Source organism: Eptatretus burgeri, chromosome 6, assembly GCF_056783735.1.
Source record: "Eptatretus burgeri isolate ZD-2024b chromosome 6, Ebu_testis_v1, whole genome shotgun sequence".
NCBI lineage: Eukaryota > Metazoa > Chordata > Myxini > Myxiniformes > Myxinidae > Eptatretus > Eptatretus burgeri.
In genome coordinates, this window is record NC_140966.1 from 19,129,741 (window position 1) to 19,143,760 (window position 14,020).

Genomic DNA, 14,020 nt, shown 5'->3' on the forward strand with positions numbered 1-14,020 from the left:
CCTCCCCCGTGAAATGTTTTCCACTGTTTCCGAAAAGCAAAACATCGCTGTGAGCACAATTTTTATTTTTTATATAACCGTGAACCCTTCACGTTGCAAAAACTGAGCACCATCAGCCAGTGATTCGATGTTTCTTAGGGATTTCAGGATGTTAAAGATGATGATTAGCATTTTTCTTCCAACATTCCAAGTGGATGCTTAAGCCACTCACCATCCTAGCACCGCAGTCATGACTTAGGAAATGACAATTTGCATGTTCAGATAAGCTCTACGAGTACAAAACATGACGACATTTGGACATTTATTCGTGAAGCCATTCTTTTGAACTGAGTTATGTAGATAAACTTTGACAGGTGAAAAGCATTCATTCAGCAGACTCGGACAATATAAATCTTATCTGAGTCCCGCCATGACCCAGTGCCGCTTGAACTCGTTAGTGTTGCCCCTCTACCAAGAGAAGGTTAACACCCTTAATATGGTTGATTTCATCAATGACTTCATTTCTCATGGTGATAGCAAGCAAAGCGATGCCCTTCCTTGCCTTACCTTGTTTATTTGTTTGCTGTCGTGCAGTGTTTATGCAGGGAAATATTTAGTTAAATTTATAGACAAAAAGACAATAAATGTATGTGTATGGGGTATGGGGGGGTGGGGAGTCATAGGGGTTCCAATAAATACTCACACTCTTACAATATCCACTCTTTTAACATTTTAATCTTGTAAATTACAGTGTATTCTCTGAATACTCTGATGAATTATTGCTGGATATCCAGTGGCTGTAAAAGTATTCACCCCCTACCAGTAATGCCATATTTTGATGAATTACGAATTATGCAGAAACAATTTTTCCAAATGAACTTTTTTATTCATAACTGGAAAGATCAAACTGAACACTGTTATAGTTGAAGGAGGTTACATGTCAGGAATACCTGAAAAAAACATGCACAAATCGAAATTCACTGGTTGTAAAAGTACTTGGGCCCCTTTGGTCAGTACTTGGTGGAAGCACCTCTTGCAGCAATGACTGCTATGAGTCTTTTTGGGTAGGGTCTCTACCAGCTTTTCACAGTGAGATGGTGAAATATTTGCCCATTCTTCACGTGAAAATTGCTCTAGTTCTGCCAAGTTTTGATGGGGATCATCGATGGACTACAATCAAGTCATGTCATGAACAAATGTTCAATTTGGTTCAAGTCAGGACTTTGACTGGACCCTCAAGAACATTAATTTAATTATTTTTCACCCACTCCAGTGTATCTTTAGTTTTGTGCCTCAGATCATTGTCCTGGAGAAATGTAAATCTCCCACCCAATTTCATATTCATGGCTGACTCAAGCAGGCGTTCATCAAGGATTCTCCTGAACATTGCACCGTCCATTGTCCCTTCTATCCTGACAAGCTTGCCAGTCCCTGCTGATGAAAAGCAGCTCCATAACATGATGTTTCCACCGCCATGCTTGGCAGTAGGGATAGTGTTGACTGGGTGATGTGGAGTGCTCGGCTTGCACTCGATGTAACGCTTTAAATTTAGTCCAAAAAGTTCAATTTTTGTCTAGTCTGACCACAAAACTTTTCTCCACATGCCAGCAGTATCATTAAGATGCTTTTTCACAAACTCCATACCAGCTTTTAGATGCATATTCTTCATTAATGGCTTCTTTCTTGCCACCTGTCCGTGCTTTGTGAAGGGAACAGGATATTGTTGATTGATGAACACTGACCCCCATCTCGGACGTAGAGCCTTGCAGATCTTTCAAAGTCATTGTTGGATTTGCAGTGACACCCCGAAGCAGTTTCCTGTTTGCCCGGCTGCTGAGTTTGGATGGGCGACCTGATCTGGGTAGAGTCTGGGTGGTATGATGTCTTCCACTTCTTGATGATGGATTTCACCATATTCAAAGGGATAATTAATGAGTGATTGAAATCATCTTATAACCCTCTCCTGAACGGTTCTTCTCCACCACTTTATGTCTGACTTCTTTGGAAAACTCCTTCGTCTTCGTGTTTGCTCTGTTGGTTAACCAAGTGAGTTGCACCTTACAACTCCTTAGATAAGTGGGGGAGGTTAATGTTTAAGTTAAACCACTGATCATATACACGTGAAACCGAGTACACTTATTTTGTATCCTTTCAAACTAATAATTTGCTCCTGAAGTGTTTTCGGGTTATTTAGGCAAACGGTTAGAATACTTATGCAACTGAGAATCATCTGATTTTCTCTGTTTATCAACCTTATTCACATTTTATCTGCATTTTTAACTTTATCAGATTGGAGTAGTTTGTAAAGACTCGATAAATTAAATTTGATTTGAAAGTCTCATGAAATAAGCTCAGGTAGCATCAAAATGTGAAAACTTTGGAGGGGGGTTAATACTTTTGCAGGCCAATATTCATATTGATTACACTGTGTAACAAATTTTTATTTATTTTTTGTTCCTGGATAGTAAGTGTTATTTCCTTATTGCTTATGCCTAGAAAGTATAGAAAATGGCAATTATTCCCCTCAAATTTGCTTTTGTGACCAGTAGAGTGATTTTTGAGACAAAAAGACCTCAACGACTTGATCAGAGATCTTGGTCTCACCAAGTCCAATGCCGAGCTTCTGACGTCTCGGCTCAAGCAGTGGAACTTGTTGGATGAAAGTGTGCAAGTCGCAGATCAGAGGAATCGCCACCAAGCTTTTTCCAGCTTCTTCACCAGTCAAGATGGACTCTGCTTCTGCCACAATGTGATGATTCGAAGCAATCGGAATCGCCTGTAACCCGAACGAGTGGCGCCTCTTCATTGACAGCTCATCCAGGAGCATCAAAGCCGTGATGCTCCATGACAGGAACAAGTACCCCTCTCTTCCCCTGGCTCACTTGGTGCACCTCAAGGAGGATTACAACAGCATCAAGACCTTGCTGAATGTCTTGAAGTATGAGGAGTACTGCTGGGAGGTCATCGGAGACTTCAAAATGGTGGCATTCATGATGGGTCTCCAAGGCGGTTGGACCAAGTTTCCCTGCTATCTTTGCCTTTGGGACAGCAGGGACACCAAAGCGCACTACCACAGGCTGGACTGGCCACAGCGGACCGAGTTCTCCGTGGGGAGGAGCAACGTCAAGTGGGAGCGACTGGTGGACCCCGGAAGGGGCTGATGCCACCACTGCACATCAAGTTGGGCCTTATGAAACAATTTGTCACAGCGCTAGATAAGGAATCGGTAGCCTTCAAGTACATTCAAGACTTCTTCCCTAAGCTGTCTGAGGCAAAGGTCAAAGCCGGTGTCTTCGTCGGACCACAGATAAAGAAGATCATGAGTGCAAGGAATTTCCCAAGAAGCTCACTAGGATGGAGAAAGCGGCTTGGAACAGTTTTGTTGCAGTGGATCGGGGCTTCCTGGGCAATCACATGGCCGAAAACTATGTGGAGCTGGTTGAAACTGGTGAAGAACTATGGCACCATGGGCTGCAGGATGTCCCTCAAGGTCCATATCCTTGACGCTCATCTCGATAAATTCAAGGATGTTACATGATAGCGTACTGAGAGGAGTCAGGTGAGCGCTTCCACCAGGATATACTGGACTTTGAACGCCGCTACCAAGGGCAGTACAACCAGACCATGATGGGAGACTACATTTGGGGGCTGATTCGTGAAAGTGATTGAGTGTATAATCGTCAATCTCGGAAAACTACTCACTTCTAAATCTTTGGTGGTCATTTTTGTATAAATTTAGTTTAAATACATGTTAATTTTGATTCATTTGCTGTTTTTCTCTGACTTTATGTGAACGACAAGACACAAATTCGCCTGTTTTCTCATTGAAAATAGGTGAATTTCAAAACTAACAATCTCCTGGTCACAAAAGCAAAGTTTCAGGGGAATAATAGCCATTTTCTATACTTTAGAGGCATAAGGAATTAGGAAATAACACTTACTACCCAGGAACAAAAGTCGTGTTACATAGTGTTATGAAGGCTGCCATCTGGCAGCCTTATCACAGTCCTTACCCTCAGGCTCCATGGAAGCCACCATGAACCACTTAAGGGATGCGACTCTCCTAACTTGTCAAATCACAAAATTAACCAATACCGACCCCATGGCGGTTGTACGGAGGACGACCTCACACTAAATATGCACATATTCAGGTTTTAAACTGAAGATTTCATCGAACACGATACCAGGCACAGTGCACAAGTATTATGAAATTTTCAAAATTATGATTTTAAAGATCGTTAAAAAAAAATAAATATATATATATATATATATATATATATATATATATATATATATATATATATATATATATATATATATATATATATATATATATATATACTTCAATACACACTGTAATAAGATGACATTGAGTCACAGTTTAGGAGATGGAGGCTTTCGTGATCACCGTAGAATGCAATGTCAATCGGCATCATACATAGCCATATCGTTGGCCTCTTCATCACCCTGGGACTGCACCCTCCCTCATGCTACACCCACTTTCCAGGGGCTTTGCCTGACAGCTTCTATTACATACACTACCCTATAGAACTCATCCAAGTCCTGTAAAAATTGAGGTTCTTGGAAGTATAATTAAGATGATTTGAGTTCCACAGTGTTCAAGTATATAATGCAATTTAAATAAAGGTTTAAAGAGGTTGAAAGGCATATAAATTAATGAACTCTGGATTTTTACTGCCATTTCACTCGGTGCATATTGCATCACCCAATCTAACATGTTACATTAGTTCTTCTTGCCTATTGTTTGTGTCCTTTATAACGTCCTTTAAAAACAGTAAGTTTCCTGTTTGTAATGATTTTCAATTTTGTTTAACTGTCAGGCAGACAGAGTAAAACATTATCTCACTGCTCTCTCTACGTGCGCATGTGCGATTGGGATGAATTCTGAGCCAAAGTACGTTAAACGACAAACTTGTCTTCCTATTCATGTTACGATTCCTGTTCAAAATATCACATTCAATTTAAATAAGTTGTTCCTCGATCATAAACTGATCATACGGATGTACGGACAGACATGAACCAATTGGTTAACCCCACTTTTTGCTACGCTTGCGTGGGGTAACAACTCGTGGGATATTGTAGAATACATGTTGATCTTTCTAAATTTGTAAGATTACACATTCCATACTACTTGCTGCACTTCGTCACGCACCTAGGGATGCCCCCCCACCCCCACAAAAACAGATAACCGCATTGTGGGCTCAAATTGACCACCAACGTGAATCCTTGAGATAGGTTAAGAAAAATATTTGGGTTAAGGGGTACGGTATGGGGAGGTTGTAGCTAGAAAAGTTCAGAATACATATTGAAAAGTCTATATGTTAAAAAATTCCCTTGTGCAACATTGCTTGACAAGTGCTGTCTTTGCTGTCTTGGTCATTCTTTCTATTCTAAATTTGTCATGCTTTTTCTTGTTTTATTCACCATTTTCTTTCATCATGTCATGGTCATGGGGTGAGTGTCTTGAGGGGTGGATAAAGTCTGTGCACTTCTTTGAGCCTTGACATTCCGTACAAAAAGTGTCGGCAATGGAGTGCTTGTTATCAATTATTATTGTCGATCTTTGTTTTGTTTGTATTACTCATTTTGGTGTTTCTATTGCTTGTATTACTTCTTCATAAATTGAATGCCTCTGTGCGGAGTCGTAAATCGCAGCACTTGAGTTTGAGAACTGTTATTTGTCCTTTGCATTGTTCAGATTTTCCAAAGTATGTATCTCCCTTTGTTCAAAACTAGATTCCCATTTCGGTGATAAAGCAATAAGACGAAATAATCTCGGAAATAAACATGTTTCTGATGCCCTTTTTGTTCAGATCGATACATTTGAGACAAAAGTGTCGCGGTTTTTTTTGGCCAGACTCCACATCCACTTAACCAGAGTCTGGGCGGGAAGCTGCAAAAACCGTAGCAGATCAATTTGCAGATGAATGTTGTCGCCACAATTGACTTTTTGTGGGAAGTGTGCCCTGAAATCCATACGTTGTTGAGAACGCCACCATCCATCCATTGGGACCATCCTCTGTGCAGAGCGTTGGTGCTGCCAAAGCAGTCTCCTTGGCTATTGGACACAATCCTGGACGGGTTGCCACTCTGACACAGGATACCAGCAAGCTGGTACTCATTTTACCGACCTCGGAAGGATGACAGGCAGAGTCAACCCCACCTGGTATTAATTCAACAGCAGAGGGGGATTTGAACTCAGGATCCTAGGATCCCAAACCCACCACCCTAAACCATTAAGCCAACACCAGGCATGAGATCCCCACCGGTTATCAATTAATAACTAGCAACTAATTTCACCCAGGACAATGCAAGTATACTGAACCGTTGAGCACAGCAATATGAATAAGTGAGGTGGGAATGTCTCTTATAAAGTATAAATAATTTATTGGGCAGGACAGCATATACAGAATGAACCGTGGGACGGACAGACAGGCAAATACAATAAATGATCACAAGAAAGAACTAACCCCGCTGTGGCACTGCAAACACAAATCTCATTCACACGGTTGGGTTTTGAGGATATTCCTTTGGCTGAAATTCCAAAGGCTGAAATTCCTCTTTGCCATCCTAGCTGTGATTCCTCAACCCTTGGGTTGGGGCCTACTCATCCATGCTTGACAGCAAATCACTGCCACTCCACATGGCTGTTGGCAGCTGTCACAGGGATGCCTACAGATGACTGATGCTGGTGGAGCTTGGGTATGCGGCAGAGCCAAATGTAGCCTGGCTTGCTTGAGGATTTTCCCCACTAATCATGCATGTCGATGGGAATCAGACGCATGCAAATTACAAGTCACCACACGGCAGCCTTATTACAATCCTTCCCACACAGGCTCCATGGAAGCCACCATGACCCACTTAACCCAGCCTGAACCTGCACTGGTTTTAGACAAGGGTGGGGTGGGGGGGGACATGGAATGAGATACTCCTCATCTGCATAATCACTAAATTGAACAATACCTTCCCCATGACGGCTGCACGAAGGCAGTCTTCACACTAAATATGCAATTATTTCAGGTGTAAAATGTTAATCCTTAGTGCGATTGTGAAACAGGCCCCCACCTCCCACAAAAACATGACCAAAGTCAAGAATGCACATGGCAAATCCAACCTGTAAATTACTCGGGGGATATTCCCCATGTGTGGGGACAGCTCAGCCAATCAGAGCTACTGTGTGATGTGCAGCACATTGTTGATGAGACAAGTTACCTGTCTCTTAGCATTGAGTTTGATGCTTGCTCACATGTAATTCAACCTTATCGTTACTAAACACATACAAGTTGCCTTTAGACCTCATAGTTGCCTTCAGAACAGTATTTAAAGATTTATACAGTCCAAGAAAACAAGCAGGGTGTGCGTGTGGATAATATAACCCATTTCGATAACTAGAATGGTACTCGGTAGAGTTTATACCTCCACCAGGCCGAACAGTTTACGTTTTGTATCCCACTGATGAACCGGATCCGCATATGAACCTTAACCAAAACCTAATTGGCTTGTGCTTGTCACCTCCCCAACTCATCCACCAACTTTTGTCATAAGCTGTCCAAATCTTTTTGAAATATCGTGCTATACTGTGTATACTTTTTGCTCCTGTCTTTTAATGGTGAAGAATCACCTAAAAATTCTGGTATCCAGATCCGGATCTTCACCAAAATCTAATCAATTCGTCGTTGTCACGCATCGAACCGGTCCACCAAGTTTGATCTGGATCCGTCCACCACTCTTTGAGATATCCTGCTCAAAAACAGATGGACAGACAAACAGGGGTGAATACACAATCTCCATCCACCTTCCAGTGGCAGAGTTAACGATGCCTGACAATACGTAGAGACAATAAAGGACCTGCATGCCAATGCATCAAAAACTTTTTTGCTGTCCCCAAATAAATCAACACCTCAAAAGTAGTTACATAAATATGCTGCTGTTATTAAAAAAAAATTTTTTTTAATCTCACCACTCACAAACTGCAGGATGAATGCATCAATCAAATAACTTATCATTATGTTAATGAAGCCAACAGCTGCACATGAAGGTTGTTCCCTCACCTTTACTGCAGCTATCTATCAACGCACATACCTTTTGATAAACTCGGAAGTAACTTTTCTCTTTTGGATTGCATGTTTTATCAGCGGCTTTGAGAGAAGGCTGATTTGCTTTATTTAAGAAATATTTTGAGAATCCTTATGCATTTGAACCCCACCTCCCCAACACCCCAACTCTTCCTTAATTTATTTCATCTTTTTTGCGGTCTCGACCTTAGGAAGTATTTCAAAAATAAATTTGTTAATGTAATGTTCATTTTCCTTTCTCAGACTCGGCTTCTGACCAAAGGAATGATTATCCTCAGAGAGAAGATGCACTTTTATGAAGGTTCTCCACATTCATTTATAATCTGATGCTCATTGTCGTTGAGACCCGGTTTGAATTCCACAGCCACTTTGGCTCTTCGAAATGTGCACAACATAAAATATATTGTTTTGTTTTTCAAAGTCTACACAAGTCAAAGCAAAATGATCATCAATATGAAGGGCGTGAAATGTACACAAATAAGTTTTTGATTCTCAAATAAGATGCTCTACAGTCTACAGGATGGTTTAGTCCTGTAATTTGCCAGTGATGTCCTCATTGCTTCTTCCACAGTCCGAAAAAGCGTTACAGATGTCGGGGGGGGGGGGGGTTTCTCTCTTGTCGTGCACTTCTGCACAATTTATCATCATTTTAAAATTCATTCTTTACAAAAGGCATTGCATCAATACTGAGGCTAATGAAGGGCTTTGTACATAAATTAACCATAAAATTGGATCATGATCAGGGGGTTATCCGTTCAAGAGGCAACTTTTTATTTGAAGCATTATTGACAAACTTCATTTCTCTTTTTGTGTTTTAACATTTGCATATAATTTCGAATGTCATAACTGACACGTCTTTGTGGAAGAAAAACGGCCGCAAAGAACTTTAATAATATCAAACAAACTGTAAACAGCACCACCTGTAGACTCTTTTCGACTGTTTCAAAGAATTTAAGAGTTTTACTTTTTCAATAAAATTACAGTCAATGTATTAAATTACCTGGGGATGTTGTGTTACGTATTGTGTATTGAAGTCTCTGTTGGATTTAGAAGCCAATTATTGGATAATATCACATCACGATCTGGGAAACTGTCTCCATGATTGTCCTTTTTCAAGGTCAGAAGCTCCTTGACACACTCGCTGGGATCTGGGAGTATTTCTTTGGTGAGATTTTGCCAATGTTGCAAGCCATCTTCCATCCTGTGCAGGTTTGTCAAAATGTCTGTGATATGCTGTTCGTTTGATTTAATAACACGAGTGCTGACCTGCTTGCAGAGTCTACAACCTGCTTGCAGAGTTTGATGCTCCATCTCATGAGATTGTGTGAACACATTAAGCGATTATACAGCATTGCAAGGTCTTTTTCCATAAATCAATTGTAACGTGGCTGTCGGATTGTACATCTTAGGGCAAGGAACTGTCCGTGCGACAGATGGCTCTGCTTGCTTTTCGTGATACCATCACGTTGAAGGTTAAACTGCTGGAGGCACTGGCAAAACGTCATGCCCGTGTCCCACCCAACCTCATCCAGATGCTGCTTGTTATGCAGGTAAGAACTACAAGAGATGTTTGTTTTTATACAGTTGGCCTGAAACTCCAGGTTCAAATTTTATTTTGCTTCCCTGATGTTGGCCATGGTTAGGCCAAAAAAAAAAAATGTTGCATTGGCGTAACGGGTCACTGAAAAATAGGGTAGGTCGGTCGGGATCTTTTTTTTTTTTTCCTAATAAATCCCTCCCAAAATCTCCCCCGGCTCGAGTACCACCCTTTTTGTCGGCGGGTTCTGTCCGAAACACTTCCGGGTTTTTGCGATCGCGATCGCAATCAACAAGATACTTGAAAACGATAGCAAAACAACAAAAATAGCAATAAAATAGGGTCGGCAAAATTTTTCGTTTTTTTTTTTTTTTTTTTTGCTATCTAGCAAAAAAACAAAAAAAAAACGTAGGGTCGGCGGAATTTTTAGGGTCGGGCGGGTTACGCCAATGCAACATTTTTTTTTTTTTGGCCTTATGTTCCTGACATAGCGATTAGTCTTGGCTGTTTCTCTTTAATTACTCTGTGGTGTCGACTTATCATATACCATGGAATCATTCTATGCCAACTCAACCAGAAAAGTGACATTTTGTTGGCCAACCCTCAGATTTTGATAGAAAAATTCACCTTGGGGTTTTTGTGCATTCTGAGTTCAAAATTGCGAGTCATCTTTTTTCTTTTCTTTTTTCCCCTTCGACCTGTGACCTGGCAAAGGTCAACCTCAAGTGAAAAAGTTCCCGTAACCAGAAAAATCACCCCGGGCTCAAATTAGATGCTACTATCATGTGTAGCACCTCGTTTGACACTTCGTGAATAGGGCTTTCAAGAAACAAATATCAGGAGCCCCTAATTCACTTTTGGCAAGTTACCAGACAAGTGGTAAGTGACGAGTTTTATTTAAACTCCAGCCCAACCCTTCACCCTGTAGGGGATGCGGTTCCTAAATTGTTAGTGTTCTATAAGAACGATATGGACCAGTCTACCAAATTTAGTGAAACACTTTTAGTTTCAAGTCTCCCCACTGGTCATTAAACCCATCTGAAAGTTTTATTTTTAACAAGTTTAGGCCAAAATGACTATCTATATTTTAGGTCAAAATTTTCACACTTGCTCAGGTGGTGGGGTTGTTCTCACAAATGGGTGTAGAGGTGAAAGGTGAATCACCTGGCACCTTAAGACCAGTTGCTTCATTAGCCTTGGTAGGCAGCTCATCTAGGGAAAGGAAACTTTAAATCCAAATCTGCCACTTAGTCCATGGGCCAGAGGCCAGATTTTTAGGAATTGGTACCACCCAGATGGACAAAGGCTCATAGTGTTTTTCTGATAGATCTATGTCTGTAGTGATGGATTTAAGGATGATAACCTTTTTCTATGGTAGTTTTTTCATAGTGATCATCCCTTGAACTTGATGATGCATGTTCGGATTCGGAGCCAATAGATTGGGGTAGGGGAAATTAAAATGATCACTACTCCTGGAAAAATCATCCTATCAGAGCAAGTGACGACTCAAAATGTGTGTCCTGGGATCCTCTACAGACTGAAAATAAATATTTTGCGATGTAGGTCAAATGTAGGTCAGCAGAGGTCAAAAGGTCACCAATTTTTGGGCTTGCCCAAAATCTGGAATACAGTCATAAATGGCCCTACAGAGGGTATGAACAGACCTTAATTGCCACTTTTACACCTAGAATTGTTTTATTAGATGTCCTGCTATGATTTTAACCCACCAATGTTCAAGGATATTGCATAATGTCCATCCTGTACTAAACGAAACACGACGTATGTAAAAAAGTGTCTAAAATGGCTGTTCTAAGGCAAGAAAATGGAAAATGCCCATAGCGTTGCAGCCAATCGACCTATAGTAGTGAATAACCCCTTAAAATATTTGTATCGGAGGACTCTACAAGGCACATCGTGAATTTTGACCTTCAAGGTCAAATTTTCAAGGTCAAGGTCAAAATTTCAAATTTTTAAGAATTTGTTTTTCTCTGATTTTCATATCCATACATAACAGTACATACATACATACATAGAACTGCCTTGTTCAACACAGTTGGATAAAGTTATCTGCTTGTTCATCTGGAATACTTCATGATTCTTGATTAGTTCCTCCTCTATGAAATGAAGTATTGGCTGCAGTGTTGTTGGAACTGAAATCTCATGAATATAATAGCTGTACAGACCATGCCCATCTTTTATCTTGGACATAAACCTGCTGCTGCATTTCTTGGTTTCCGTTTCTTCAACAAGATTCTGCAATATTCCTTGAGCAAAGAGTATGCAATCTCACTTCGAGTGTGACACAGTCTTTTTCTCTGATACAGTATACGAACAGTACATCAGAATGCTTTCATTGTGTTTCATTGTGGCAGCTTCCAGTAGTTTTCCTAAAAAGTTATCCAGGTAGGCATAAAATGATTTGCATTTGCCCTTTTCACTCATTCAGGAAGTTTGATAGTTTCATACTGTTAAAAGATTAACTGCTTGATTTACCAACCCGCTGTCAATGTTTATGTGTGCTTGGCTTGAGATGAACTGGATAGGCAGAACTAGAAGAACATTCAACTGACCCATCAAACTCAGAGGAAATGGGCAGCAGCTTCCTCTTAAAGAGCTTTCTCTTACTAAGTTTGATGAGATGCTAATAAATGAAATGCTGATAACAGGTGGAATTAAAACCTGCTTCAGCAGGAATGTCACTGTATTCGACTTCAACCAGATACTCATGATCCTTTGCGGTGATGCATTGGCAATCTCTGTCCTCTTCTACCTACTTCTTCAAACAGTCATGGAGTTAATAAGTGAATAATGAATAATGTTATTTTTCATGGTTTTGTCGTCCTTAAAGTACTGTACTCCAAAGATTATTTTCTGGTCGACTTGACCAACTGATCATTATTGCACGGGTGTTACCATTTTGCTCGTCATGTGACACAAGCAAGCATTTTGATTGATCAAGATTCAAAAGTAGCCCTTGGAACTCGTGCTTCTACAGAGAGAAATTGTCCAAGCTATAAGCCCACAAATTCACTAAACTGACAGGAATCAAGAGCTGAATTTCCATGACAGTATACAGTATGCTATATATCTTAACATGTTCTCTGAATACTAATATTAATATTTTAGACCTTCCGACCTTGGAACGAAAATTAATGATAAATGGTCTCAGCTTTTGGCTTACCAGGGAAGCTGTTCAATTTCCATCGTGCCTGTTTTTTTTTTTTATGTCATTCACTCTACCTCGTCCCCTGTCACCATGCCAATTTAACTCGGAGCCCTTCTTCCCAAACTGAAGGCTCATTAATCACAGTGCATCAACTGTGGAAGGCCATGGCGACCCCTCTGAGTCTCGTCCACACTTGTTTTCAATTTAGCAACGTAACCTTCCAGCTTCCACAAATACTATGGTTGGTCACCAAGTGCCAATTATGATGTCCATTCCCTGCTTGTACCCCCAACCATCACCCAGCCAAGCTGGTAGGTCATCACATGCTAGGCTGTCCTGGGCCTCAGCGAGAGGCTGCGAGCCTGCCTGCAGGCAGTACCCTTCATAGGTCCCTGTGTTCCCTGGAGGTACCATCACGCTTTTCTGTGGTCTTCCCAAGGACAACCATTATCAGCACATGATAAGGATCAGCATTGACCTCCGGAGGATGTTCCCTCCACTGGGGTCTGGAGATTGCAGTGAGAATTACCCCTCACCTCCTACGCCTCTCACCCCATGAAATGGAAACTCAGGAAACACCCCAGCAAACTCTGAGTGCCCTGCAACACTGCTCCCATACTCCCTGTGCAGCCCAACCCAACCTAAACTACAGGCCGTGACACACATCCAAGCTCTGTTTGGTCTGACTTCATGGGAGCCTCCACGCATGGCATCCAGCAAGCACAAAGTAGGTATCGGTGTGCAACACACACACACACACACACACACACACACACACACACACACACACACACACACACACACACACACACACACACACACACACACACACACACACACACACACACCAGGAACCAGCTCGCACCTTCAAGCACAAACTGCACCATGGGTACCGGGTTGCCTGCTTGGTTTGCCAGTTTGTACACAACAGGTGCCAGTTCACTTCCACAACCAAGATGATAGCCTCATCCATCTTTTTTTTTTTTTTTTTTTTTGTATACCTTGTTGAGGCTCGTATGAGAGCGAACACACAACGCACATCAAGGGGGGGGGGGCATGAGACAGGAGGGGAGGGAGTGGGAAGGACAAAATAGTGGGGAACAGAGACATTTGGAGATCTGTGGAAGGGAGAGGGATGGGACGGGGAACATGGGGAATAGAAGATGGACATTACAGGGACTTTCAGGAAGGAAAGCAGGGAATTTGAAGGAGGTGGGCTTGGGTGGATTATCGGGTGTAGAA

The 14,020-nt window shown here is 41.4% G+C and overlaps 1 protein-coding gene across 8 annotated transcripts in view; it reads left to right on the plus strand.

The window, feature by feature from the left end:
- LOC147024368 (proline-rich protein 5-like) overlaps positions 1 to 14,020 on the plus strand; it is a 57,486-nt gene that overhangs the window by 18,952 nt on the left and 24,514 nt on the right. For 7 of the 8 annotated variants that reach the window (XM_085884199.1, XM_085884200.1, XM_085884202.1 and 4 more), the window contains 3 exons: positions 8,319 to 8,376; positions 9,193 to 9,284; positions 9,485 to 9,625. In XM_085884199.1, coding sequence (XP_085740325.1) covers positions 8,319 to 8,376; positions 9,193 to 9,284; positions 9,485 to 9,625 — 291 coding nt within the window. Of the gene's footprint in view, positions 1 to 8,318; positions 8,377 to 9,156; positions 9,285 to 9,484; positions 9,626 to 14,020 lie in introns of all 8 variants that reach the window. The other variant, XM_085884206.1, reaches the window with a different exon arrangement.